Raw genomic sequence first — 27,967 nt, 5'->3', positions numbered from 1 at the left:
CCTGCAACGCAGGAGACCTGGCTTCGATCCCTGGGTGGGGAAAATCCCCTGGAGGAGGGCATGGCAGCCCACTCCAGGATTCTCGCCTGGAGAATCCCATGGACGGAGGAGCCTGGCGAGCTACAGCCCACGGGGTCACAAAGAGTCAGGCAGGACACAGCGACTGACACTTTCACTCACTTTCACTTTTGCGAGGCTGGAAGGCGGGGGGACGGGGAGTTATTGCTTAACAGGACAAGGTTTCCTCTTGCGGTGACAAGAACATTCTGGAAGTAGCTGGAGGTGATGGTCGCACAGCAGCGTGGAGGCCCTGAAGCCTCCTGAACTGAGCACTTTAGGTTCAAATGGCAAGTTGTATGTTAAACGCACTTTGCCACAATAAAAAATTACAGCAGATGCCATCAGTTATTACAGTGGCAGATCTCTTTGAAATAAATGCGGTTGGGGGGGAAGAAAAGAATCTCCACTCTTGGGTTTGGAAGGTCCTGAGGCCGGGGCCCAGCCATGTCCGGAGCCCAGGAGGGGTGGACCTCAGAAGCTGAGTCCGGCAGGACTTACAAGTGCCAGCCAGGATGAAGGGCACCCGAGGCCAAGACGGCCTGTGTCTCCCCCTCCCTGTGGGCCACCAGCCTCAAGGGGGAGGACGCATGCGGCCACATGCCAGCTGGTGACACCCGGATATGTCTCCCTGGGCGTCCGACGGGCTGGGAACCGAGGACACAAAACCTGCTCCCCTCCAGTAAGAATGGGGGCGCCTTTGCCTGAGACAAGTCGCCTCCCCAACACACACGTCAGCCGTCAGCGGCTGGGAGGCGGCACGAGGGGGCTGCTGAGAAGGAAGCCGAGGCCTACGTGAGTGCAGATGTCTCCCCGGGGACACGAATGTGCGCCCACCAAGTCCCCTCCAGCACAACTGTACACGCCTGGGCAACTTGTCTGCGCCTGGCTCCTTCCACCCCAGGCTCATGGAGCAGCCCTGTGTCTTTGGGAAGCAGCTGAGCTATGCAGACAGTGCGGGTGATAAAAGCCCGGGGTCAGGCGGGGGGAGCCTGAACCCACGGGGGTCCCAAGATTCCCCCTGGGCCCTCCAGGCCAGGCCGGAGAGCGGGACAGCCCAGGGACCTCTGCTGACTCTGTCCTGGTGGGGTAGCGGGGAGCGTGCGTGGATGCCAGCTGCCTCCGGGGTCCAGGGACTGGTCTCAGAGGAAGGAGGCTCTATCTTCTGTAAACGTGACCTGCTCACTGAGCCTGCCACCTGCCTCCCGCTCCACCCATCCAGGGGATGGGCATTCCCTGAGCATCTATCCAGAGTCAGGCTCTGTACCCAGAGACAGGCCCAGGCCCCACTGGCTGGGTCCTCGCAGGGAGGTAAGCAAAGCGTGCAGCCCCAGACGGGGGCAAGGAAGCAGGGAACGGAGATGGGATGGGAGCGATAGGAGCAGGGAGACGGAGCCTGGGTTGCTGGGGACCTGGAAGAGCGCCGAGGGGCAGGTCCCAGGAAAGGGCACCTGACGATGGGTTTCATCGTATAAGTAGAAGTTTTTCAGAAGGAACGACGGCCCAAGCAGGCTGCTGCCTGGCTCGGCCTCCTGACCTGTGACTGCACACATCTGCCCCCCACGGCTCCTCTGCCTGCTGTGCCACTTCAAGCGCGTTTTACCCGCAAATGCCGGGAGCGAACCAGTCGCCTCGTCACCTCACGTGCCCTGCAGCTGGGGGCCGTGTGCACGCTGTCACCCCACACCCGGGACTCCCCGAGAGCACCGCAGCCAGCGCAGAGCGGGCACCGTGGGGCTGGGGTACCTCGTGCAGGGGGCCTGTCCGCATGTTGCGTCCGGCCAGCGGCTCGTCGTGGGGGAAGACGACAGAGTAGTTCTTGGCGTAGGCCTCGTGGCTGCGCTCCCGGATCCAGCGGCCGTGGTCCGTGAGCGAGCGGTGGAAGCGCCTGTGGTGGACGCAGAGGGGCGTGTCACCGCCCGGGGACCCTCGTCCTCTCCCAGAGTCCTCCCCCGAGGGGCCTCGGGCACCCCCAAGCCTTGGGGAGCTCAGCCTCCTCGCCTGCAGCCCCCACAGCCGTCAGGCACAGGGACCATGGGCACAGGGCCTCAGGCTGGGGTCATGCTGGGGGTGAGCCATGCCCCTCGTCCTACTGGGGAGCCTCTCAGAAGCCCGGACCTTCTGGTGGAGGCTAACATTGGGGTCTTCAGAGTCTGGTCAACAGGTGTGACGGAGCGCCCCTTTCTCCATGGGGCCCCCTCGGCAGAAACAAGGGTGAAGATGAGACCACCCCCCAAGAGGCACGGAGGCTTGTCCAGGGACCCTAGCTGTGTCTAAGGACCCTGCACCTAGGGACGCTGTGACCAGGATCCCCGCAGGTTTGTTCCTGGCTGCTGGGGGGCAACAGGTGCAGCCACGTCACCCCCAGGGGTGTCCAGCTCCACCTACGGGCCCTTCGCCGTTTCCCACCGAGCTCAGAGGCGCCTCCCCCAGGGCTCAGGCGCCTCCCCAGCCTGCTCATGGGCACGATGGCCGGGCCACCCGACGGGCCTTCTGCCTGGCCTCCTCGGACTGCAGGGCCACCCGAGCCAGACTGGGCACAGCCGCTGGGCTGCCTGCCTCACTGGGCCCCGCTGGGCTGCCTGCCCTGCTGTCCTCCCCGGGCACAGCCCACCCCTCAGCTGCCCAACTCAACACCCCCCAGCCCCCACCTTCCCCCCACCTGTGGGCATCTCGCTTGCCCTCCAGGACCACCGCCCCCCCCCCCGGCTGCGTCCCCACCACACTGCTGTCCTCAGGGACCCCGCCCGGGCCTCGTCGCACCTGCCTGGCTCTCGGTTCGCACGCGGTTCTACTCTGCGCGGTGCCCCAATCTGGGCGGGGCAGTGGGACCACACTTGTGAGGGTTCTGACGCCAGCTCCATTCACAGTGGCTGCTACCGCGTAAGGGGCTCCCTCCCAGGGCGGGGCTGGGTGCCAGCTGCGCGAACCCCGGGGCTGGTCCTCAGAGCGGCCTCATGCGTGTGGCTGCTGGTTTGGTTCCTTGCACAGGATAGGAGACCCACCTGCACTGAGCCAGGAGCGTCAGCATGAAGGCGGCTCATGGATGGGGGTCTGTGGGGGTGCCCAGGCATGGCCGGGACCCAGGTGGGGATGGGCTGGGTGGTCCCAGAACGGCCGGATCCTGCCCATCTGGACCAGCCCCACCGGCCTTCTGCCCACACCTGTGCACGCCGGTGGGTGTCAGGAGCGGGCACTCTGCTGAGCCAGAGCACCAGCAGCGGTCAGCAGGACAAAGGCCCCTCCCCAGGGCCCGCATAGACCAGGCTGCCGTTTCCCACCTGCATACAGGCGGGCAGAGGGGCCTGCAGCCGTGCGCCAGCATCCAGCCGCCCTCCCGACATAAAAGGAGCAACCCCTCCTTTCCTGGCTGCCAGGACCCCAGCGACGTTCCCAGAACCAAGGGCCCAGCCTAGGCCAGGCCCCAGGGCGGGGACCGGGGGGCGAGGGGCGGACACATCCCTACCGTGAACCTCAAACGCTTCCGCTGGGAGAGGGGACCCTCGTCCCCATTTCACGGATGGGGAGACCCAGGTCAGAGAGGGGAACTGGCTGAGGGCCACACAGCTGACGAGGGGGGCTGAGGTGGCTGAGAACCTGCCTGGGTTTCCAGCGGGGGTGTCACCGCCCCCCCGTGAGGCCACCAGGTGGGTGTCTGCCCTGGGAGCCTCCCCCACAGGTGACCCCCAGTCACCGTGCCTGAGCCTGCCCTCCATGTGTAACAGGAGGAGGTGACGCAGGCCGGGGCTTGGCTCCAACCCCCTGCGTGTCTGAGCACGGGGACCAGCGCGGCCCCCAGCTCCCTGCACAGCGCCCTCTTTCCCTGCCCCGCCGCCCTTGTGGCCCGTCTCCACCCCCACCGGGCCGGGGAGGCAGAGCCGCTCATTAGTGCCGAGAGGCTCCGGGCGCCATGCCGGCAGCTGGCCTGGGGGTGGTGGCCGGCCAGTGTGTGCGTGGGGACGGGGCATGGTGCTGGGTGGGCACCAAGTCCCACGTCAGGGACCGCTCGGGTCGGACGTCCTCAGCTGGTCCTCTCCTGGGGCACACTGCCCGGGCCAGGAGAGTGGGCGGACCAGACCCCAGCCCCCAGCCCCCGAGATTGCAGCTCTGGGGGTCTCCCTCCAGGGACCCTCTGCCCTCCGACCTGTGGCTCAAGGCCCCAGCTGGCCAGGGCAGAGGCGGCGGCTCTGTGCACACCCATGAAGGGGCCCCCAAGATGCTCCCACTGATGTCTTGCTTGTGAGAGAAGGCAGGGAGGGAGGGAGGCCCAGAGCCCCTGGGTGGGGAGGGCACGTCTGCCAGCCCGGGAGGCGGGGGGCTGTTTGTGAGGCCCAGGCTGCACCCTGGTCCATCAGATCCCAGGGCGGAGGCCTCACCCCTGAGGGAGGGGAGACGGCAGACAGCCTGCAGGCCTGGAGCTGGGTGGCTGTGGCTCCAGCATTGGGTGACTTCAGGAGAGTCACCTCCCGTGAGGGCTCCTCTGCCTGCTGTCTATAGCGGGAGGGGCTGGGACTGGCCCATCCCTGAGGCTCTGGGCAGCTTTATCATCTCTGGAATATTCCTCTCTTGGGAGAGCATGTGGGCACAGCCCCAGACTGTCTCCGAGGCAGCAGACCGTGCTGTGCCAGGCACCACGGGAGGGGCGGTCGCAGGGAGGGGATCTCAGAGTATGCCTGCCTGTCTGTGTGTGGGGCAGACACATCCCCGTGGACACAAAGTCCCCATCAGGCCAGGACGGGGCGAGGTAAGCAGAGGAGCCGGGGCATGCCGAGCTGAACGAGCGCGATCTCCAGCTCCCCCCCCCAACCTCCAGCCCTGCCAGTTGGGGTCTCTCCAGGAAGCCCGTCTGCCCAGAGCCGTCACAGCGCCATGGGCTGGATCCCCACAGAAGCCTCTCCAAGCCGCTGTCTCCTCTGTCACCCGCAGTGCTCGGCCCGCGGAACTGCCACGTGGGGACCAGAAGCCCGGCCCCACCGACCCTGCCTGGGGGCGTCACTGCTCCAGCTCACAGAGGGCGGTGGGCAGCTCCAACAGCAGCCCCCGCACCCGCCCTGGCCTCTGCTCAGCTTTGAGCAGTGTTTCATGCACAGACCTGATGCTGAGCATTCCGCCTACTCAGACCCGCTCCCTGCTCCCAGCGACATCTGCAGCAAGCACCTCACACCCCCAGTTCCAGAGGGACGGGCTTGCACGGGGTCCGCTTTATTCCAGTTGCCCTGTGAGTGAAGTGTGCGGCCAGCGTCTCACTCAGGGCTGCCTGCCTCCCAGACGTGCCCGCATCCCAGCAGTGACCACCCCAGCTCAGCCCCATCCCCGGGCAGCCTGCTCCCCCGGCCTCAGTCTCCCCATCTGCAAAGTGGGACGATGGGATCCCACTGCTGACCCCAGAGCTGTTGGACGGGTTAGGCAGGACACTGGGTCGAGAGGTCCTGGAAACTGTAGAGGGCAGTGGATTCGCCAAACCCAGGCACCCTGCAGCAGCCCCCCCACCCCCAGCTGGCTTCTTCCTTCTTTGCTTACTGCCACCTCTTCCAAGAAGCCCTCTGGATTTCAGGGAAGGCTCCTTTCTAAAGAGCCCAGGATATTTACCCCACCCCACCCCATCCTAGCAGCTTCCCTTGTAGCTCAATTGGTAAAGAATCTGCCGCAATGCAGGAGACCCAGTTTCGATCCCTGGGTTGGAAAGATCTCCTGGAGAAGGAAATGGCCACCTGCTCCAGTATTCTTGCCTGGAGAATCCCATGGACAGAGGAACCTGGAGGGCTACAGTCCACGGGGTCACAAGAGTCGGACACAGCTTAGTGAGTAAACCATCGCCACCGCTGTCCCATTCTAGGGCAGCCACCGCCCGCCCACGGGCCCCGGTGGGCACTCGCCTGATGTCGTAGCCATGCATGTCCTTCTCTGGGCGCCCGTGGACGATCCAGTAAGCCAGCTGCTGCCCGCAGCCACCGCCCAGCATCATTCCTGGCAGAAGCAGAGAGCCGCGGGTCTGCAATCCGCCCCCAGGGCCCTGTACCCCACCTCTGTGCCCCTCCCACCTCTGTGGGCAGCATCAGCCCCTACACCCCGGATCTCACCCCTGGGGTGCCACGTGCCTGCTCCTGGCAGGCCTGTCCCGTCTCCACCCCTGTCCCCTCCACAGCCCTCCTAGGCCCACCCCCACCCCAGGAAGGGGCGGGTCTGAGAACTGGAGGAGAGCCCAGTGGGGCCCCTCACTCCCAGGATGGCTGGAGTCAGGGAGGCCCCACTGCCCGTACTCACCTGCACTGTTGAAGCCGCAGCCCAGGAAGAACCCGCGGAGCTCGGGCGCCTCCCCCAAAAGGGGCTTGTGGTCCGGGGTGAATGACTCTGAAAGGGAGGCGGGAGCCTGAGGGTCCCTCCCGGCCACAGGCTCCTGGGTGGGGTCTCCCAAGAGGGCAGTGACTGAGGCAGGGGTGGGCAGCTCAAGGCCGCTTCCTCCCTGATCGCTCCCGCCACGTTCCGCTGAGGTCCTCAGCACTGGTGACCTGAACTGGGCTCTGCCTCGTGGGGCCCTGGTGTGTCTCATGGCTTTCTGCTGGCGGGGGGCTTCTCCCTGAGTCCCTGGCACAGCACGTGGCTTCCTGTCACCGTGCCACCTTCCTGCTGTGTCACTGCAGGGCGTTCCTGCCCGTTGGACCACGGGCAACTCAAGGGCAGGTTTGCTCACTGCCGTATCTCAAGGCACAGGGTCGGTGCTTGATACATGCTCACTCAGTGAACGAAGGGTTGTAAGTTCTTCAGGAGAGGGGACCAAGCCTCTGGCTCTGTCTGCCGCCAGCGTGCTGGGGACAGAGGCTAGGACAGGTGGAGAGGAACGCTCGAGCATGATTAAAAGGGGCTTCCCTGGCGGCTGAGACGGTAAAGAATCCACCTGCAACGCGGGAGGCCCAGGTTCAGTCCTTGGGTTGGGAAGATCTCCTGGAGAAGGGAGTGACTACCCACTGCAGTATTCTTGCTGCCGCCCACTCTGGTATGGTGATAAAGAGCCGCACTTGGCAGCCACAGTCCTGGGTTCGTACCCTGCTTTACTGGTTCCCGGCTGCATGACCTTGGCTCAGAGAGCCTCGGACCCTCATCTGTAACAGGGATCATGGTCCCGATGACCGCGGACTTCACAGGGCTGTGAGTTACTCGGTCACAAATATTTGCAGCCCACCCGCCTGTGCCCAGAACTTGGCCGTGGCAGGCGACTGAACAAGCCCCAACCCTCGGGGAGCTGCCAGGAGAATGAGAGGGACAGAGAGCCTAAGCGTGAGTAAGCAAAAAAGAGGGAGTCTGAGGGAAAAAAGCACACATGATAAGGGGTCTGGAGTGACCGGAGGGCGGGCCGCTCCTGACCACCGTGCCGGCGCCATCAGAACCCGGGTCACAGAGGAGGATGCCGCCCGGCCGGTCAGGGCCCCGGGCTCCCCGCGGGGTCCTAAGCTCCGTGTGCGCTGGTCACAAGCGCTGTCCTCCTCCCTGCCGGTGACCGGCCGAGCCTGGTCTCTGACCCTCAGCATCTGAGCTGGAGGAGGCCGCCAGCCCCGGGGAACCTGGGAATGCTTCCAAACAGCCGCAGGGCAGGGTGGAAGAGGCAGGGCGGAGAGAAGGGCAGGGCCCCCGGTGAGGGCCTTGGAGGCCACAGTGACCCTGGCAGGCCTCCAGTGGGGGCGTCAGGGGGGCCCTGGGTCCTATCCGGGGGCCTGTGTGCAGGTCGGGTTGCAAGAGGCAAGTGGAGGAGGCCAGGAGGGTGTCTGGTGAGGCCGGGGCGGCTCCCGAGATGGTTGTGTTTGGGGATGACCTGATGAGCATTCCGGGAGTGCTGGAAATGTTTCCAGAATGTTCTGAACAGTCTTCACAGAAAGCTAGCAGGAGGGAAGTTTGGGGGTCAAGGGTCACCTGGATGTTTAACAAATGACTCAAGAGGATGCCGGATGCCCGGGACAGGGGCCCCCAAACTTGCCTCTGATCTCCCGACCTTGGAACGAGAGGTCTGCGGGCCTCCCGCTTCCTGAAGTCAAGGGTCCTGGGACTTCCCTCTTCTGTCCCAGAGGCCAAGGGCCGTTGACCGGCCAGCAGAAAGGCCTGTGTCCCCAGAGAACCTTCCTCACGCTGGGAAACCAGACTCCAGGGGTCCTGACAGGCACATTCTCCCAGTGTGGCTTCTCAGGTCGATGACCCGCAGTCCCGTTAGAGCCAGGATGCTCCCTGGGATTGTCTCGGGCCTGGCAATACTCTTGCCTGGAAAATTCCATGGACAGAGGAACCTCATGGGCTACAGTCCATGGGGTCACAAAGAGTCGGACACGACTGAGCAACTTCGCTTTCGCCTTGGCTTTCTCCCTGCCAGCCCCACCAGGCCCGGGAAGCCCTGGGGCTGTGAGTCCTCGGCCTGAGCCCCACATCCTGTGCCCCGAACCCCCTGGGCTGGCCAGGGGGACCCCAGCTACCTCTTCTGGGAAAGCTGCCCACTCACCTTTGCTCCTTCATGAGCTGAACAGATTGAAGCCGCCAGGGCTGGCGGCTGTCTGGACCCCGTGTGCTCAGCGCCCAGGAGGGCCGAGCACCCTGGCAGGCCGCAGGCTGGGTGTCGGGACCCCTCCCCTCCCTCCCCTGGCCTGGCCTGCCCCTCCCTCCTTGTTCAGCCCGCAGGGACGACTTTGCCCGCAGGCCTGCAGCTCACATGTGGCCTCCCCTCCTCACTCGGCCTGCCACCCATTTCACAGATGAGGACACCAAGGCTCAAGGAACGCAGAGCTTCAGACCCAGAGTTTCCTCTCTGGGCAACTGTCTTTCTGACCCTCTCTCCACTGCTAGGTAGGCACACACTCCCTGCTTCTTGCCTTTGTTGAGGATTAAAGGGGCCCCTCCGTGCAGGAAGGAAGGGCACACTGCTGTGATTCTGCTGGAGCCAGGATGGGGCGGCATATCTGAGCCTGCAGGCCCGCTCCCCTACCCAGAACCCTGGCCCCAAAGCCTCACATGGCACCCTCTGGGTGGCCCATCCTGTACCCACCAGCTTTGAGAGCCTGCCTCTGGCCCAGACAAGGCGCCAGTGATATCTCGGAGGCCCCCGCGAGCCCTGGCCTGAGAGGTCTGGGCCTCAGGGCTGGCTTGGGCCCCTCTTCTGTCCAGAGGCCACCCTCTCTCTGCCAGGACCACAGGCCGGCCGCCTCATCCCCGACCCCCGCCTCCACGCCCTCACCCTGGAACACACCTTCTCCCCTGCACAGAGCCCACCGCCTTGGGTTCCCACCACAGAGGCTCCGTCTAGCCTCCAACACAGGAGCTCCCTACCAGCCCACTGGGCTCCAGGCACTCAGGTCTCAGAAGGAGCTGAGTGGACACCGTGGGGCTGCTTCACACCACGGCCCGCCTCTGGGGCCCTGGGCTCGGATCTTACCCTGGAATCTTCTCCGTTTGCACACAGCCTTTGAGACTCAGCTCAGATGGCTCGCTCGGCGTGCGTGGGTCTCCCCCCACCCTGGGGTCCCTGAACTCCCTGGGCCACCCTCAGATGACCCTGCCCCAGGCCCAGTCGCGGAGCGGTCCCCTCTCCCCGCTGCATTCTGAGTGACCCTCGTCACAACACTTTGAACGTCTGCGGTGTAGCCTGGCCGGCTGGCCCTCCCACAGCAAGCGAGTGGTCTTGGCCCCAGTCTGCCCTGGCCTGGGGTCTGACCCGGCTGCCCAGCGGGCAGGGTCGGGGCCTGCACCCTGCACACCTGAGACGGGCACTCAGAAGCTGAGCCGCTTGGTTCACGCCGTTTCGCTCCAGCCTCCTGCGGTCCAGCTCTCCTGGGGACCGGAGGGGAGGCCCCAGGTGGGGCCTTTCCACGCTGGGAGGGAGTGTGGCCAGGGGGCAGAGCGGCGAGGCTGACCCGGGGGGCCTGCAGCCCTGAGTGGACAGCATCGGGAGCGAGCTTGGCCCTTGCTCCCCTGACTCAGCCTCACTGGGTGCTGGGAGGGGCTCACCCCACCTCACCGCTGAGAGCACCGGGTTCCAGCAGGGACTGAGCCCAGGCAGGCCCCCTGGAGGGCTCACGCGAGGGTGGGCGGGCAGAGGCCTGGCTGGGCCCCGGGGGCAGGCTTACGTCTGCTACCTGCAGGGAGGAGGCCGCACAGTGCTGCCCGCCCAGGACGGAGGGACGGCCGGCCACGCTCTGGGGGCGGCCAGCTCCCACCCCGCCGTCAGCTCCAGGCCTCCCCACTCACCGGGGCCGCAGACCGTGGACTTAATCCCGGTTTTCTCCAGCACGGGGACCCGGTTGATGGCACCTTCAATGTGCCGGGTGAACACATCCCAGTCCAGGTCAAAGAGGCCGAAGGCAAAGTCGTCTGACACCTGGGGACATGGGGGGAAGCTGCCCTGTGCCAGCCGCCCCCTGGAGCCCGGGTCCATCAGGTGGTGACGGTCTAGACGGTCCCCTTTGTCTCCCTCCACCCCTCCAGCCCCTAGAGGCCCTGTCTGCTCCCACTTCCTGCCTGGACCCAGGCCCCCCTGCTCTGCCCTGGACTGTTGCAATGGCCTCCTGCTTGTTGCCCTCCTTCAACCCATTTGTCCAAGTCAGATCAGGCCCTTTCTTGCTCTTGAGCCCCCCAAGACCCCCTGTGACTCTGTGTCTCATAAAACCCTACACAAGCAGGCCCTGCCCATGTCCACCATGGACCCACAGCCACGCTGACCTTCCTTCGGTTCTTTGAGGAAAGCAAGCTTGGTCTGACCGCAGGGCCCTCACCTCCACGGGCGAGCTGCTGCCCACCTTCCCTCTGCACGGTCCACTCAGATGTCAGCCCCCCATCCAGCCCTGCCTGACCGCGGTCTGAAGGACATTCTTCCACACCAGTCTCACTAGGCTTACCCTCAGCCTGTTAACTTCACTCAGGGTTCAGATCACCATCCCGAATTATGTGACTTCTTTGTTTATTTATTGTGGGTCTCCCCACCAGAATACAAGCCTCTGGGCACAGAGACTTTTATCTTGGTCTTCCTCTTTCTCCCCAAAGTAAAACAGTATCTGGCTGAAAGGAGTCATTTTATTGTTCAATTTGAAGGCTAAGCACATGAATACGGGAGCTGGGGTGCCCCATATGTGGTTGAAGTGGCTGAGGGTGCTGAGGGGGGCGCTGGGCCCGCATGAACCCCAGAAGCTGCCAGGAGAACAGCCAGGCCGGAGGGAGATACCGCTAGAGCCCCGGCGGGAGGGGAGGGCCAGGGGCCGTTTGCTGACAGGCGGGGGGCTTACTTGCCTTCATCATCTGCTAGAGTCCCCACTGTGGAGTTTGCAGCCTCTGACTACTGCTGCTCTGAGGCCAGCCCTCCGCTGGCCCCGGGTCTGTATCTGCCTGCATGCCAGGTTCTTAAGGGCTGGAGAAATATGGGTTCGACCCCATGGGATCAGGGACCTGCCACTTCCCAGGTTGGGGGAGAGCTCCAGGACAGGGGTCTCTGGAAAAGGGCGTCTCACCTCTGAAACGCAGCCCCACGCCCCTCCTCGAGCCTTGGTGTCTCACCTCCTCCCAGAAGATGGGGTTGGTCTCATAGCCGCCCACAGACAAGGCATCCCCCTGCAGGCGGAGGTAGACGGAGGCATCATGGTCGCGGACGTTGGGCGTGTTCTAGAGGGCAGAGCACAGAGGCCTCGGGGTCAGCGGGGCAGGGCGGTGGGCCAGCACCTCCACCAGGGGTCACAGACCCTGCGGGGCCCACGGTGCTTCCTCCTCATTGTAGGACCCTGAGGACACGGTGGACCTGGGGCCTCTGTTACACAGTGGACAGAGCCCCCCGCTCACATCCCGCAAGACGGCAGCAGAGATGTGGGGAGGAGGGGGGAGCTCAAAGGTCAAACCACAGAGAGCACGGACAGGAGAGCTCCACCAGCCCCGGGGGGCCGAGTGGGTGGGGGGCGCGCCTCAGCTGGGGCTGGGGGGCCGAGTGGGCGGGGTCGTGCCTCAGCTGGGGCTGGGGGGCCGAGTGGGTGGGGGGCGCGCCTCAGCTGGGGCTGGGGGGCCGAGTGGGCGGGGGGCGTGCCTCAGCTGGGGCCAGGGGCCGAGTGGGCGGGGGGCGTGCCTCAGCTGGGGCTGGGGGCGGAGGGGAGAGTCTGCCAGCCTGCCTACTCCCTCCAGTCTGCAGAGGCCCAGCCTGCAGGCAGTGGCCAAGCACGTGTGTGTAAGTGTGTACGTGTGTGCATGTGTGTGATTATGCACGTGTGTGTGAGTGTGAGAGAGAGTGTGTATGTGTGTGAACAGAAGGTTGGACTAGGGTCTCCTCAAAGCTGTTGGACCTGGATGCCCTCCGTCCAGACGCCGTGCCCTCCAGACCTGAGCTCCGCCTCACAGGTGCCCGGACGTGTCTCTGGTGAAAAGGGTCCCAGAGACCCCAGGCTCCAGGGAGGTGAGGAGTGGGCTGCCGTCCCCCCTCGACAACAGACTGGAGATTCTTTTGGAGACACTGACGCCAAGGTCCGTCATCAAAGAGAAGAGTGTTTGACAGAAGGGCTGGATAAGGCCAAGAACATCTTCCAGGTCTTAGGCTAAAACACACGAAGGCGCGGGAATCAGGAATGGGGAAAAAGTAAGAAAATTAGAAAGTCAGTCCTGAAGGTCTGACATCTACCTTACAGGGGCTCCAGGAAGAGAAAACACAGAGAATGGAGTCATAGGAAAGTCAAAACAAAAAGCCAAGACGACTTCTCAGATTGAAAATTGTGAATCTCAGTCCTGAAGGGCCCGCGAGTGCCCACCAAGCCCTGTGACTGGACCAGGCCTGCACAGAGGCTGTGCTGGAATGGACCATCAGGACAGAAGTGAACAGGTGGGTCCTCAATAAAGAAACAGCAGACCTGGAGGCTGGAAGAGCCGGGGCAAAAAGTCCAGCAAATTCTGGAGCTGACTTTAAAGGCACAGTTCCTCATCAGTTGAGTGTAAGAAAGAATAAAGATTTTTGACCGTTCATGCACACAGAAACATTTATTTCCCCAAGTACCCTTCTCAGTAAGTGGCCAGAGAGCATGGCGTGGACCCAGAGCAGCAGATAGGAACGGAAGACGGGTGAGGAGGGTCCCAGGGTGGCCGCGGAGCAGACGCTAACGGAGAAGATCAGAACGAAGAGCCCTTCGGGGAGGGGAGTGCGGCTGGGGACTTCCCATGATCTCTCTGCTCTGTGTGAATATGCAGAAAATATGACTGTTTGACAGATCTCCTGAGACATCTGTGCGGGGGGCGGGGAGAGGACTGTGACAGTTATGAATACAGATGTAAATATCCGGAGGATGAGATGGTTGGGTGGCATCACCGATTCAATGCACATGAGTCTGAGCAAACTCTGGGAGACAGTGGAGGACAGGGAAGCCTGGTTTGCTGCAGTCCCTGGGGTCGCAGAGAGTCAGACATGATTTAGCAACTAAACAACAAGCCTTCACAAAATACTCGGAACCTGAATCCAGCAATGTATAGAAACGACTATATACCATGGCCAAATGGGATTTATTTCAGGGATGCAAAGTTGGTTTAACATCTGACAATCAATCTAGGTAATATACCATTATCAATAAAGGATGAAAAACACTAATTTATTTCAATAGATGCAGGAAAAGTATTTGACAGATAAAAACACTTTCATCATAAAAAGTTAATATTTAGGAACAAAGAGAACTTCCTGATAAAGGATATCAAAGAAACAGAATAGCAAGGAGAGATAAGAAAGCCTTCTTCAGCAATCAATGCAAAGAAATAGAGGAAAACAACAGAATGGGAAAGACTAGAGATCTCTTCAAGAAAATTAGAGATATCAGGGGAACATTTCATGCAAAGATGGGCTCGACAAAGGACAGAAATGGTATGGACCTAACAGAAGCAGAAGATATTAAGAAGAGGTGGCAAGAATACACAGAAGAACTGTACAAAAAAGATCGTCATGACCCAGGTAATCATGATGGCGTGATCACTCACCTAGAGCCAGACATCCTGGAATGTGAAGTCAGTGGGCCTTAGGAAGCATCACTATGAACAAAGCTAGTGGAGGTGATGGCATTCCAGTTGAGCTGTTTCAAATCCTAAAAGATGATGCTGTGAAAGTGCTGTACTCAATATGCCAGCAAATTTGGAAAACTCAGCAGTGGCCACAGGACTGGAAAAGGTCAGTTTTCATTCCAATCCCAAAGAAAGGCAATGGCAAAGAATGCTCAAACTACCACACAATTGCACTCATCTCATACACTAGCAAAGTCATGCTCAAAATTCTCCAAACCAGGCTTCAACAGTACATAAACTGTGAACTTCCAGATGTTCAAGCTGGATTTAGAAAAGGCAGGGGAACCAGAGATCAAACTGCCAACATCTACCAGATCATTGAAAAAGCAAGAGAGTTCCAGAAAAACATCTATTTCTGCTTTATTGACTATGCCAAAGCCTTTGAGTCTGTGGATCACAGCAAACTGTGGAAAATTCTGAAAGAGATGGGGATACCAGACCACCTGCCCTGCCTCCTGAGAAATCTCTATGCAGGTCAAGAAGCAACAGTTAGAACTGGACATGGAACAACAGACTGCTTCCAAATCGGGAAAGGAGTACGTCAAGGCTGTATATTGTCACCCTGCTTATTTAGCTTCTATGCAGAGTACATCATGAGAAACGCTGGACTGGAAGAAGCACAAGCTGGAATCAAGATTGCCGGGAGAAATATCAATAACCTCAGATATGCAGATGACACCACCCTTATGGCAGAAAGTGAAAAAGAACTAAAGAGCCTCTTGATGAAGTGAAAGAGGAGAGTGAAAAAGTTGGCTTAAAACTCAACATTCAGAAAACTAAGATCATGGCATCTGGTCCCATCACTTCATGGCAAATAGAAGGGGAAACATTGAAAACAGTGAGAGACTTTTTTTTTTTTTTTTGTCTCCAAAATCACTGTAGATGGTGACTGCAGCCATGAAATTAAAAAATGCTTGCTCCTTGGAAGAAAAGTTATGACCAATCAAGAGAGCATATTAAAAAGCAGAGACATCACTTTGCCAACAAAGGTCCGTCTAGTCAAGGCTATGGTTTTTCCAGTGGTCATGTATGGATGTGAGAGCTGGACTATAAAGAAGGCTGAGCGCCAAAGAATTGATGCTTTTGAACTGTGGTGTTGGAGAAGACTCTTGAGAGTCCCTTGGACTGCAAGGAGATCCAACCAGTCCATCCTAAAGATCAGTTCTGGATGTTCATTGGAAGGACTGATGCTGAAGCCGAAACTCCAATCCTTTGGGAAGAGTCAACTCATTGGAAAAGACTCTGATGCTGGGAAAGATTGAGGGCAGGAGAAGGGGATGGCAGAAGACGAGAAGGTTAGATGGCATCACCGACTGAGTAAACACGAATCTGAGCAGACTCTGGGAGATAGTGGAGGGCAGAGGAGCCTGGTGTGCTGCAGTTCACGGGATCGCAAAGAGTCGGACATGAGTTAGCGACTGAACAGCAACGTTGCTGATTTGCTTTGCTGTACAGCAGAGACTCACACTACGTTGTAAAGCAACTGTGTGTCAGTCACTCAGTCAAGTCTGACTCTGTGCAACCCCTCGACTGCAGCCCCCCAGGCTCCTCTGTCCATGGAAATCGCCCGGTGAGAACACTGGAGATGGCTGCCATTCCCTTCTCCAGGGGATCTTCCCAACCCAGGGATAGAACCTGGGTCTCCTGCATTGCAGGCAGATTCTTTACTGTTTGAGCCACCAGGGAAGTGCAAAGCAACTATACTCCAAAAAATTTTAATTAAAAATGAATTAAAGAAAGAAGTGTGAAACTTGTGCTGTAAAAATTAGAAACAATTTAATAAAGAGACAATCCAGGGGCTTCTCTGGGGGCCCGGTGGTTACGCCTCCGTTCCTCCGATGCAGGGGCAACAGGACTGACCCCACTTTCCAAAAAAGTTTAAATTTTTTAATTGAAAAAGACAATCCAGTGAACAACGAACAAAGTGTGTTAATAGTGGTTTTTTCCCCCGAAACAAACATTATGCCAATAAGCTCATGAAAAGATGCTCAGCATCATTAGTCATTAGGGAAACGCAACTCAAAACTACAAGATACCACTTTACACCCACAACGATGGCTAGAAAGAGAAAGATGGACAGTAGCAAAGATCGCTGACAAGGTGGAGAAGTCAGAACCCGCACACACTGAGGCTGAGAACGTAAAACAGTGCAGCTTCCTTGGAAAACAGCCTGACAGTCAAAAAGCTGAACACGGAGTCAGCAATGCTCCCCTGGAACCCAGCAATTCCACTTCAAGGTGTCCACCAAGGGAGAGGGAGACATATGTCCACACAAATCTTGTACATGAGTGTTCACAGGCGCATAATCCATAGTAACCAAAAAGTGAAAACACCCCAAACGGCCATCAGCAGATGAAAACTGAAATACATCGTGGTTACAAGAGCGTATTATTCAGCCCCAGAAAGAAACGAAATTCTGATACACGCACTAAGAGGACGAACCTTGACAACGTCAAGCAGAGTGAAAGAAGCCAGACGTAAAGGCTGCGAATCATGTGATTCCATTTCATTCAAAGTCCAAAACAGGAAAGCCCATAGAGAGAAATCAGATTAGTGACTACCTAAGCTAAGGGTGGCATGGGAAGTGGGGACTGATCATGTGAACAGGGCTGTAGGGACAAAGATAATGTTAGATATAGATGGCAGCTAGAGGATAGGTACAGATGACTCTAATAAAACAGACGGATGATCAATAATGGATGGGTGGATGGGTGATAGACATATGATAGATGGGTTCAGTTCAGTTCAGTTCAGTCGCTCAGTTGTGTCCGACTCTTTGCAACCCTAGGGACTGTAGCCCGCCAGGCTTCTCTGCCCTTGGGATTTCCCAGGCAAGAATACTGGAGTGGGGTGCCATTTCCTGCTCCAGGGGATCTTCCCAACCAGGGATCGAACCTGCATGCCCTGCATCGGCAGGCAGATTCTTTACCCTTGAGCCACGTAGATAGGAAGAATTGATGACAGCTACATGGGAAACTGAACCGCTGGAAACACACACTTATTAATAGCAACTCCAGGAAACACAAGAAGTTGGACTCTGCTTGCTCAGGAGTTCATGATGTTTTCACTGCCATCAGATTGCAAATACTGAGTACTGATTTAACCAACTAGTGAATGACCAAAAATTAAGACCATCTCAGAAAGTGAGCGGGAGTGAGGACGGGAGTGAGGAGAGGCTCACTTCCCCTGCAGGCCCCAGGCACTGAGCTGGCTCTCAGCAACCCCGACCCTGGAGATGGACTCCTCAGGTGTGAGCCCTCCACCCCACCTTTGAGGACACGCAGCGACCAAAAGGGACCACCCGGCAGGGGCCCTGCCTCCTCCTCCGGTCTGCGGGCCGCCTGGCTCCTCTGAGCACGGAGACAAGGACGTCTGCACTGAGGAGCTGTTGTCAGGGGCCGCAGGGGGAGCTCTCGGTAACCAGCACTTCAGAACCGGGGATCTCATTACCTCTGTTGTCCCTACTACCCAAAACACAAAACACACGAAATGCTGGGGCGCTGCAGAGCGGGACAGTGGGGACACCTGGTGGTCAGGACAGCCCCTGCATCTGTCCAGCAGGATCAGTGTCCCTCCCTCCTGGCCTTGCAAGGCCCCAGCTGCCACAGAGAGCCCAGCACGGGCTCAGCTCAGCCCAAGGCGTCCACGGGGTACCCTCGCTGGCCCCTCCATCTGGAAGCCCACCCTATAGGTGCGACCCCAGTGCCCCTGGGGTCACACTCCTGATCCCAGCCCGCCCCCTTCCATCCGCTGCTCCTGGCCTCACCCTCATTCAGATCCTGCCAGTTGCTTCCTCCAGGAAGCCCATTGGATGGCTCCAGGCTTCCCAGTTCTCTGAGGCACTTGCTGCCTGGACCGTCCGATGTCCTCTGTCACAGTCACAGCGGTCCTCACCGCGATGTGCCAGGCACTGCGCTCAGCCCTTCAGCCCACCACTTGGTTCCTCCCTCAGCACAGCCCTAAACAGTGTTAAACCCATTTTGCAGAAGAGGAAACTGAGGCTCTGGCGGCACCTCGGCTCGCCTGGCTGGCTAATGGAGGGGGCCGGGATGCAGACCCCGAGCTCGGGCCTTTTCCCACGGCTCCACCACAGCAGAGCAGAAGGTGGAAGGCAGTGGGGATGCCAGACCATCGCACGGCATCCGGGCCACCGCGTTTGATGGACGCAGAGACCAGATCCAGAGAGGTCCCTGGAGGAGGTCACAGAGGAGCTGAGGACAGCGTTCCGTTAGGACCCAGGATGGCACGGCTTCTTAGAATTGGGGTCCCTGGGGCAGCCCAGCTTCCTGGTCCCCCAGGAAGAAAGGAGAAAGGCATGTGGTCCAGGGGGCTGAACCCTGAGCCCTCACCAGAAGCCTGGGGTGTCCAGGCCCCCAACACTGTGAGGCCCAGACTTGGGCAATTGGCCCCTCACAATACAAGACTGTCCACTGTCAGGGAGTCTCCTGACCATCCATAAACAAGTCCAGGTGTCAGGGACCTCCCAGCATGAGCCCCAGAGCCTGATCACTGGAGCTGCCTTGGCCTAAGCGAGCTTGTTCTCTGACTCACCAAGGGGTCAGACCATGTGGGAGGCCAGGGTCAGGGGCCCATTCCTCCAGATTCAGCTGCCCAGGTGTGACCTCAGGAGAGGCTGGCCTCCCAGACTCCCCACGTGGAGCGGAGCATGGGGAACTTGGCCCCTAGCCCCGAACCTCCTCTTTTCTCCTACAAAGAGTCTAAGAGTTTCTGGGGCTGGTGGCCCTTCCCTGGGGTGGAGCCTGGGGTTCCCAGAGGCATACAAGTCTCTGGGAGATGGTAGTGTTTGCAAGTAACATGAATAAACCCAGTGTGGCGCTGATCTTAAAATTTCAGGGAGGGTCCACGCTGCCCTGCTTCTCCCTGAAGCTGCCTCAAAGCCAGACATCACGTGCGGAGAGGCTGAGGCTCCGTCCTGGCCTCCGTGGATGCCCTGTGACCCTCCTCCTCCCCACCAGGATACGGCCCTCCTCTGCCCAGACCCGTCCCCAGCTCTAGCCCAGCCCCCATCCACAGATTCCCTGTTGGTTCAGTTAGTAAAGAATCCGCCTGCAATGCAGGAGACCCTGGTTCAGTTCCCGGGTCGGGAAGGTCTGCTGGAGAAGGGAAAGGGTACCCACTCCAGAATCCTGGCCTGGGTCGCTAAGAGTCAGACGAGGCTGAGCGACTTTCGCTTTTCCGTCCCTTCTACAGTCCAGAGCGGTCAGAAGGTGACCCCTGGCGGCCACCGGAGATATTTCCCTCGGAACCAGGGCCGGGGGCTCGTCCCACGGACACTGCCTCCTTCCCCAACGCCTCACCATGCGTGGCACACCGCAGCCCTCAGGAGGAATGTGCTGGATCATATCAAACCCATCCCTGAGTACGGGAACTTGGTGTCGGAAGAGGGGGGCGGGAGAGGGTAGAGGCTTCAGTCCCACCCCAGCTGCCCGCCCCCTTCACCACGGGGCCCACCCAGCGGCCAGCCTGGTGAGCCGACGGAAGCCAGGCTCGTCCAGGGCAGGGGCGAGCCTCCCGGGACCCTCCCTGCTGGGGCCTGGCCCTAATCAAGGTCAGCCCCGTCTCTTACCCACACCCGCGTGCCAAGGCCCGCCTCGGAACCGCCTGCTCCTCCCCAGCTGCCGTGCCCTGCGCCCTGCCCTCTTCCCCTTATCTCCCCTCTGCCTTCCCTTAGATGTCTCAGGAGACCCTTCGGACGTGGTCTCTGCCAGGGCACTGCCCTGGTCCACAGGCTGTGGGTCCCTGGAGCCCCAGTGCTTGCCAGCCCGTTTTAAAATTAATGTCTATTTACTTGTTCGTAACCTCCCATTGCCAGCTCACCTGGGCAAGAACTAGGTTCTTATCTCTGTTACAGCCCCAGCTTCTAGAACAGGGCCTGGAGCACAGAGCTTACCCAGTCAATGTTTGACGGAGAGGGTGGCGGGGAGGGTGGGTTGGTTATGCGTGTGGATAAATGGCAGATGATGGAGGAATGGGTCGGGCAGTGGCAGACGGGTGGGTACGGGGGAGGAAGGGTGGGCAGGTGAATGGGTGGATGAACAGGTCCATCAGCGGATGGGGGTCGGACGGACAGGACGGGTGGACGGCGGGCTAGAGGGAGGGAGGGATGGAGGGAGGGATGAGCAGGTGCAGGGAGGCAAGATGGACAGAGAGGAAGTGAGTGCAGGAAAGACGGGTGGGCGGAGGGAGAGACGGGCGCGGGCACAGAGGGACACGCAAGCAGAGATGGACAGGGCGGGGACTAGATGGAGGCGTGAGGGGACGGGGGAGGTGCGTGGAGGGAAAGAGGCGTGGGTGACAACAGGGCGACAGGAAGCTCCCAGGACGGGAGAGGGCCCACAGCTCTCCCCGGCCCCTGCCCGCCCCCCTGGCAGAGGGGTCTCCAGGGCTCCCCGGGAGGGTCCCAGGGCTGTGGGCCACTGTCCTCTGAGACTGGCACCCACAGCATATTTGGGGACCTGCAAACATTCAGGGGTTCCCAGGAACACCAGGGGGATGGGACACGGCCAACGTCAGGCTGGCCGCACCAAGTGTGACAGGCTTGGCATCAGTGAGGAGCTGTGCCACGAAGGCAAAGGGGGGGCAGGGCCCTCAGGTTACAGCTGCGCCACTTCCTCATCCTCATGCCACCCAGGGCGTCCAGTCACGAGGAGGCCCATTTTACAGATGGGGCCACTGACGCTCAGCGTGGCGACCTTCGTGTGTGGGGTCAGAGCCAGGCCCGTGGGCCACCACGAGCCAGTCTCCCGCAGCCTGATGCGGGCCCGGGGGCCAGCTACTCACCTGGATCCCCTCAATGCGCTCGGTGACGACGTAAGCGTGGTGCATGGCCACCAGCGGGACCTTGACGCCAGCCATCCGGCCCACAGCGCGCGCCCACACCCCTGCGGGCAGAGCACAGGCGGCTGAGCCCTGCTGGCATCTGGCAGGGGCCGCCAGCCAGGTGGGCACTGGGCGCCCCCACCCCTAAGCAAGGCCAGCTTTGGGAACAGTCAGGGTGGCCACTCGGGAGGCAGGAGAAATGCCTTCCCACCTGCACAATTGACCACACAGGGGGTCTGGATGGAACCGTGTTCTGTCTCCACAGCTGCGACCCGCCGCACCCCAAAATCGTCCGTCCGCACACGGATCCCGGTCACTGGGCAGTTCTCAATGACCTGGGAGTGAGAGGAGCTGCTTTCCAAGCCACGCCAGCTCTCAGAGGGCTGGCAGCCCACCCAGCCCGGTCGGGACCCGGGACCCCTGCTTCTGCTCAGGCAGGCTTCATGCGGCCCCATTGGGGACATGGGGCTGACCACAGGGCGGGAACCGACTCCGTGCTCCTTGACTTGGAGAACCTGTCCCCTAAACAGAGACTTTAAAGAGAAAAAGGAGGGCTCAAGGGACCGGCAGATGCTGCGGTTCAAAGGTCGCGTGCAGTTCAGGTCAGCTTGGTTTACTTCTTCAGAGAAAAATACTTGCAGTAACACTAAGGGTCAACACTGGGGGCCTCTGGGCGACTCTTTTCTTTCTTCAGCTTTTTCCATGTCTTCTTCCTTGCTTATTTGTCTTTTCTAATTTTTCCTACAACTACGTGTGGAATCAAGTCAAAAGGAGAAGAGATTTGGGGCAGGTTCGCTATCCCAGCAGGATGGGGCCTCTGGGGAAAGCGGACATCGTGGACAGACCGGAGCGGCCGGCCAGCCTGGGCAGGAGAGGGTCAGGGGCTCGGGTCCCCGCTGGCCCGTGGTCTCAGCACAGAGGGAGCTCGTGTTCCTGGGCAGGAGGGCCAGGCTCGGAGCGGGGGGCCCAGGGCCGGGAGATGATCGTACCTGCGCCCCCCGCGCGGTGGCGGCCCGGGCGAGGCTGGTGCAGGTGCCGGCAGGGTCCATGGTACCGTCGTGCGGCACGTACAGGGTCCCGTAGAGGTCCTCCACGTTCATCAGCGGATACAAAGCCTTGGTTTCCCCAGGGCTCAGCACGTGGGACTCGATGCCATAGACCTTGCCCAACTAGGGGGACGCAGAGGAAAGTGAGCCTGGGGATGGGGCAGATCCTTCCAGCCACTCGCCTCCCTGTCTGGGCCTCCAAGGGTCAGTTTTGACCCTGGCGCCCCCAGGAACTGTGAGCCATGCCTGGGGAAGCTCCTGTCCCCTGGGCCAGCTCCGAGGAAGAGTGAGGAACCTGTGCAGTGCTCAGAAGCAGTCTCCGGGGCCCGGGCACATAAGGACTTACTGTGTAAAATAAATAAAATAAGCCCCACAGGTCTGATATCTGGGGCTTGAACCAGGTGTGTTGGTCAGACCGGCTCGCCAGAGACCAGAGGGTCCTCTGTCCCAGGATCCAACTGCGTGACAGACCACACCCCTGACGCATTTCATTGGTCAACGGGCAGCCAATCAAGTGTCCGCAGGCCTCCGCCCATCAGGACCTGCCCAACCAGAGATGTGCTCAGTGGCTAAGTCGTGTCCAACTCTAAGGACTGTTGCCCACCAGACTCAGACTTTGTCCATGGGATTTCCTAGGCAAGAATGCTGGCGTGGGTGGCCATTTCCTTCTCCAGCCCCACTAGAGATGAGCTGAGCCAATCAGATTCCCTCTCGGAGCATCCTGACTGAGAGGTGGCAGAGACCTTGCTCCGAACTTGAGCTGAAACCCCCCAAGGGGACCCGTCCCAGCTGATGAGTGAGTAGCGTGGGGAAGAGGTGGTGGCAGGAGGCAGAACGAGGCCGCCTCCTGACCCCAGAGATCCCCCGCCCTGCTGTGAGGAAGCCAGCTGCCGCTGCTCCCGCCGGGGCACTCAGAGGAACATGGCGTCCCCGCGACAGTGCGCCTCCGCTTCCCACGCAGCCGGTTCTGCTTGCCAGTACACAGTTGGTGCTCGATGACCGATGCATCGCTGGAGAAACCCGTCCCTTCCATGCCCTGGAATGTGGGGGCCAGCCCTGGCTGCTCTGGGTGAAGGACCAACACTCCACCCCAACAGCGGGCCTTCCACGGAGTAAGGCTTCCTCTGCCGTCTCCCTGACAACGGTGTTCCCTAAGCATCTCCGGCAGAGCTGGGGGAAGAGCCAGGGTCCCTGCCTCCCGGGTTGTGTGGGTTCATCCTTCAGCCTGACCCCCGGGAGCACCGCGCGTGGTGGCAACCCCCATCCACTGGGCCTCTTCTGCCTCCGAGGCTCAGCAGAAACGTGCTCCTCGACAGGATCCCATTTCAAAGGTGAGAATGCCGAGGCTCGGAGGCAAAGCCACCTGTCGCAGGGGGCCGAGCCCAGCCGAGGCAGCACGAGGCTCAAGCCGCATCCGCCAGGGCTCCTCCCTTGCACTACGCCGCCCACCCCCGCCCGCGGGCGTGCACCCACCGACATGAGCCTCTTGTACTCATCCAGACGCTGCCGGCTGGACGCGATGAACAGGCCACCGTTCTGGATCCAGCCCGTGTGCAGCCCCGTCTCCTCCTCCAGCTCGCGGCTCACCACTTGCCTCGTGTGCGCCAGGAGCTCCACCTCCACGTCACTGGGCCGCAGCTGCCACAGCAGGCCTGGAGGGAGCGGGTGGGTGGGGGCGCCGTCAGCCCCTGAGGGGCTGCACCCCCTTCCCCAAGCAGGCCAGGGCTCCCAAATATCAGGCTGCGGGCCTGAAGCATCCCTGCAGGCCATGGAGACGGCCTCGAGAGGCCAATGAGCAGGAAACGACAGGGGCAACGAGACAGCTGAGTCCCAGGACACGGCTCTCGGGCAGCTCAAAGACAACACCAAAGGCCCCCTTTATCGGGCACCTGCTGTGGGCAGAGCCGGGCACGGGGCAACGGCGGCCCGGGGAGGCAGGTGGGACTGTTGCACGGTGAAATTAAGGGGCATCACACGGCTCTGTGCCCAGGATCTCAGGGCAGGTGGTGAGGGGGTCCCGGGACCGACTGAAGTTCCCCCACAGAGTGGACCCCTTCTGACCGGGGCCTGGGGAGCGGCCGGCCCAGGGAGAAGTGACGGTGGGGAGACAGTGCCCTCTGAACCTCTCCCCAGCTCCACGTTCGGCGCCGTCATGCTTGTATCGGCCAAAGTGGGAGTGACTGCCCCACAGATGCTGCCAATCTTAACTCAGGGTTAAGGCAGAAGGTTGGCTGCCCTGGGGACATGCACACCGGTCAGGTGCTGAGGATCGCGGTGCCTGCTAGGACGCCTCTCTGCCTCATTTCCCTCCCCCATCCATCCTCTGCACCCCGTGGATGCCCCTCATCCCGGGGGCTCCATCCAGAGAAAGGGCTTGTACTCTGAGCAGACAGCTGCCTGGGCCCCCAGTCCTGGTCTCAGCTCTGCCCCCCAACCCCGTGCAGGGCCCACAGTCAGCATCCGCCCCCTCCTTCCCGCCACAGCTCTGCCGAGACTCAGGGACACGCAGGGCCACCTTCGGACCGAGCCCGCCTCTGTCCTCCATGGCCTTCCCTCCAGCTCAGCGGCCTCCTAGTGGTCAGCCCAGGGCTGGCCCCTCAGTGGGTCCAGTCCCTCCCGCCCCCGCCTGCACCCCAACCCCTACCCGCCGTGTGCCAGGTGGTCCCGGAGGTCAGCCGCTCCCGCTCCAGCAGCACGGCCCCGCTCACGCCCAGCTTGGCCAGGTGGTAAAGGGTCTGGCAGCCCAGACTGCCCCCGCCGATGACCACCACGCTGGCTGTGCCAGGCAGGGGCTGGCTTGGGCCCCGGGCCACCACCGAGGCGTCCTGCGCCTCTTTCAGGGTCCGCTGGTATGGCACGCTCTTCTCAGAGGTGGGGCCAGCCCCGCTCACCAGGGGTCTCAGCCCCCGGCCCGGGGCAGGGCTCCGGCGAGGACAGGTGGCCGCCATGCCACGCAGGGCGCATCTCAGCGCGGCCATGGGTAGTCAGCTTCAGCAGCGCGGGGAGCTGGGGAGAGAGCCGGGGCTGCCTGGATGCGGAGGGGAGCAGTGGGCCCTGGGCCCCCCACGCTACGATCCTCCAGCTTCCCTCCTGCCGCCCACCCACAGCATACGTGCACCCTGCATTTGTCCAGCCCAAGGGTACAGGGGTCTGTATGCTTCAGGCTCCGGCTGGGCCCAGGGAAAACCACGGTGGGGGAGAAGGGGGCGGTGTTCATGCTGAGACGGGACCACGGTGGGGTGGCAGGGGTCACAAGGCCGGGACCCCAACCCTCCAGCCTACATTCAACATGCCCTCCGGGGGAAGTCCCGTCACAACCCCACACAGAAGTTATTTCTGCCAGGTTGGCCCCCACAGCCCTTTTGGGACCCATGGCAGAAGGTGAGGAAGGCAGTGGGGTCCAGCCTCTGGCTCCCTTGGGCCGTCTTGAATCTGGAGGGTGGGTAGCTCTTCTGTGACCTCGCAGTAGCCTGCAGGGCTCACCTTGCCTCCCTCCTCCTTCAAGAAGCCCTCCCAGCCCTCCTCAGCCAGAAGACTCTCACAGTTATAAGAAGACAGTGACTGGGAGCCCACCTTCTAAGGAGAGGAGGTGCAGGCGAGGTCTCCCTGGGGGAGGGTCCCGGGGGTGACAGGACGGCTCCGAGGGGCCCCGGGCCCACTTGTGGGTCAGCAGGAGAGGTAAGAGGGATGTGGCTGAGACTGCGGTCCTGGGGGGGCGGGTCCTGCACCTGCATTAATAACCGTGATGGCGTCAATCAGCCGATCAGTCAACGAAGCCCACTTGCATTTTCGAGCGTGCACTACACGGCAAGCTGGGAACACACGTTCTCTCTGCTCTAAAATCAAGACGACTGTTGTCCCCGTTTCACTGGGGGGGGACTGAGGCCCAAGGTGACCAAGGTCGCAGGGCCACCGTGTGAGTGCACCTGCTGGCTGTCCTGCCCCCTCCGGAGCTCTCGGGGCTGGTGTGAGGGGGGCAGAGGCTGGGGGTGCCCACTGCTGCCTCCTTTCCCTCCCTCCCCTCCACCCCCGCAGGCACCGGGGCTCCCGGGGGTCAGGGCTGTCCCGCCCCCGCCACAGTGACTCCCGCCCTTCCGGGGGCTGTGGGCAGCAGGAAGAGCAGGGAGGGGTGATGGCAGAGGCTCCGGGGTTTGGAGAGGTTGGAGGGCAGGGCAGGGCACCCCAGTCCCTCTGCCAGCTCCGCCTACCTGCTCCCAGGCACAGAGAGGGACTCCTGGCACGTGTCTGCACTTCCCTGTGGCCTTGGGATTACCTTACTCTGCCGGGAGCCTCCAGCAGTGGCTCCTGCTGGTGGAAACTCGGCATCAGGTGGGTGCCCAGGACACCTTCCCAAGGCCGGGCCCCCACCACCCCCCTCCCACCAACCCAGGCCACGCGGCACTGCCCCAGCACACACCTGCCCGGCCCCCGGCCTGGCCTCCTCCCTCCCTCCTGCTGCACCACGGCCAAGGCTTTTGGCCCGGGAAGCTGCCAAGTGCCCCTTCCCCGCCCGCAGCCAGCCCCGCTCTCCGCCAGGGCGGGCCCGGCCTCCGCCCCCAGGGATGGCCCCGTGCCCTCCGGCCAGGGCAGCCGCTTCACCATTGACCCGCTCTCCTACCCTCTCCAGCTCTCTCCCAGCTGAGCCTGGCCATCATCGCCAAGGCTGGGGGTCAGACAGAGGGGGTGGAGCCCCAGGGACACCCTCCTCGAAGGCAGCCAGAGGAGGGGTGGTGAGGGAGGCACCAGACCCAGCTTCGGCCAGGAGAAGGCAGGCTGTGAGGGTGCCGAGGCCCCTGCCTCCCAGAGTCCTGTGGTTGTGCCCGCCCAGCCCGAGGGTCCCTGCAGCCAGAGGAATAGGAGTCCCGGCCAGCCCCAGGCCTGTCCCACCCCGCTGCTGGGGGGAGGGACCGGGGCCTGCCCGCCCGAGGGGTGTACCTCCGGCCGGCTGCAGAGCTCCGAGGCCCCGAGGGGCCTGCCAGCGCCCGGCTCAGCGGCTCCAGTGGTGCCGTCACCTCCTTCCTTCCCAGCAGCAGCCAAACAGGAACCGGGGCGGCCCCTGCCCCTGCTCCTACCCTGGCCCCAGAGGCCCTCTGCCAGCCCCCCGGCCCGCCCACCGCGGGGGCAGGACGCACCGCCCACCGCCTGCCGTCCTGGAAGCCAGCTGGCTGGGCAGCTGCGGAGCAGGCCGTGCCGAGCGCAGCAGAGCAGAGCTGCGAACCCTGAGACCCTGCTAAGCCTGCACGTGGGGCAGGTGACCTCAGCTCCTCATCCCTAAAACAGAGGTCACGGGGTTCTGCAGGTGAGCCCGTGCACCCCCGTCTGCCCACGCCCGCCACCATGCTTCCCGCACCAGAAAGGGCGGGAGGCGCTGGGTCCACAGCAGCCTTGGGCCGGCCGGCGCTCCTTGGGCGGGAGATTCAGGGGCTTAGCCCGGACCTGCCTGTCCAGCCTCAGCTGCTCACCCCCAGGGGAGGGGTGCTCACTGCCCTCGGAGGCAGGAAGTCTGGGTTGCCCCCACCCCACTCCTGGCCGCTCGACAGTGCCCATCTGCATTCTGCCCTTCGGAGTTCCCAGATGCCTCTGCTGCTGGGCGAGCCACCCCTGAGCCTCTGCTTTCCCACTGCACAGCGATCAGCTTCCCAAGGCAGGGATGCCTGCCTCCATTTGGCTGTCGGGGGCACCAGGGCCCAGAGAGGGGAGTCAGCTTGCCTAGGGTCACACAGCAAGCTAGTGGGGAGCCAGACCAGAGCCTGCAGTCTACCCCTGGGTCTAGGGAGTCTGGTTTGTACTCAGGCGGAAGATGCCCAGAGGAAATCTGGAACAAATAAGGACGTCCACCTGAGGTGCTGAGATAAAACAGGACTTCTTCCTTCCACTGGATCAAAAAAGCAGTATTGAGATTTGGTCAATGAACAATGTAGCAATGTTGGCTGCTAATACAGTGAGTGGCATAGGAGAGACGCTGCTGTGATTATCACAAGCATCTG

General features: G+C 61.4%; 1 protein-coding gene across 6 annotated transcripts in view; it reads right to left on the bottom strand.

Annotated features, from left to right (window-relative positions):
* Positions 1-27,044, bottom strand: part of SARDH (sarcosine dehydrogenase) — a 59,556-nt gene extending 32,512 nt beyond the window's left edge. For 2 of the 6 annotated variants that reach the window (XM_068987316.1, XM_068987352.1), the window contains exons 1-13: positions 26,916-27,044; positions 26,189-26,285; positions 25,554-25,708; positions 24,625-24,986; positions 23,454-23,632; positions 21,924-22,103; positions 21,146-21,269; positions 20,896-20,996; positions 11,578-11,682; positions 10,279-10,408; positions 6,322-6,408; positions 5,934-6,024; positions 1,804-1,945 (exon numbers count right to left, since the gene is read on the bottom strand). In XM_068987316.1, the coding sequence (XP_068843417.1) occupies positions 1,804-1,945; positions 5,934-6,024; positions 6,322-6,408; positions 10,279-10,408; positions 11,578-11,682; positions 20,896-20,996; positions 21,146-21,269; positions 21,924-22,103; positions 23,454-23,632; positions 24,625-24,958 (1,473 nt within the window). In that variant the 5' untranslated portion in view covers positions 24,959-24,986; positions 25,554-25,708; positions 26,189-26,285; positions 26,916-27,044. Of the gene's footprint in view, positions 1-1,803; positions 1,946-5,933; positions 6,025-6,321; positions 6,409-10,278; positions 10,409-11,577; positions 11,683-20,895; positions 20,997-21,145; positions 21,270-21,923; positions 22,104-23,453; positions 23,633-24,624; positions 24,987-25,553; positions 25,777-26,188; positions 26,286-26,915 lie in introns of those variants that run through there. The other 4 variants (XM_068987360.1, XM_068987325.1, XM_068987334.1 and 1 more) reach the window with 4 other exon arrangements.
* Positions 27,045-27,967: the final 923 nt, after the last annotated feature.

Source organism: Capricornis sumatraensis, chromosome 1, assembly GCF_032405125.1.
Source record: "Capricornis sumatraensis isolate serow.1 chromosome 1, serow.2, whole genome shotgun sequence".
Classification (NCBI taxonomy): Eukaryota; Metazoa; Chordata; class Mammalia; order Artiodactyla; family Bovidae; genus Capricornis; species Capricornis sumatraensis.
This window is presented reverse-complemented; position numbering and strand designations above follow the sequence as displayed.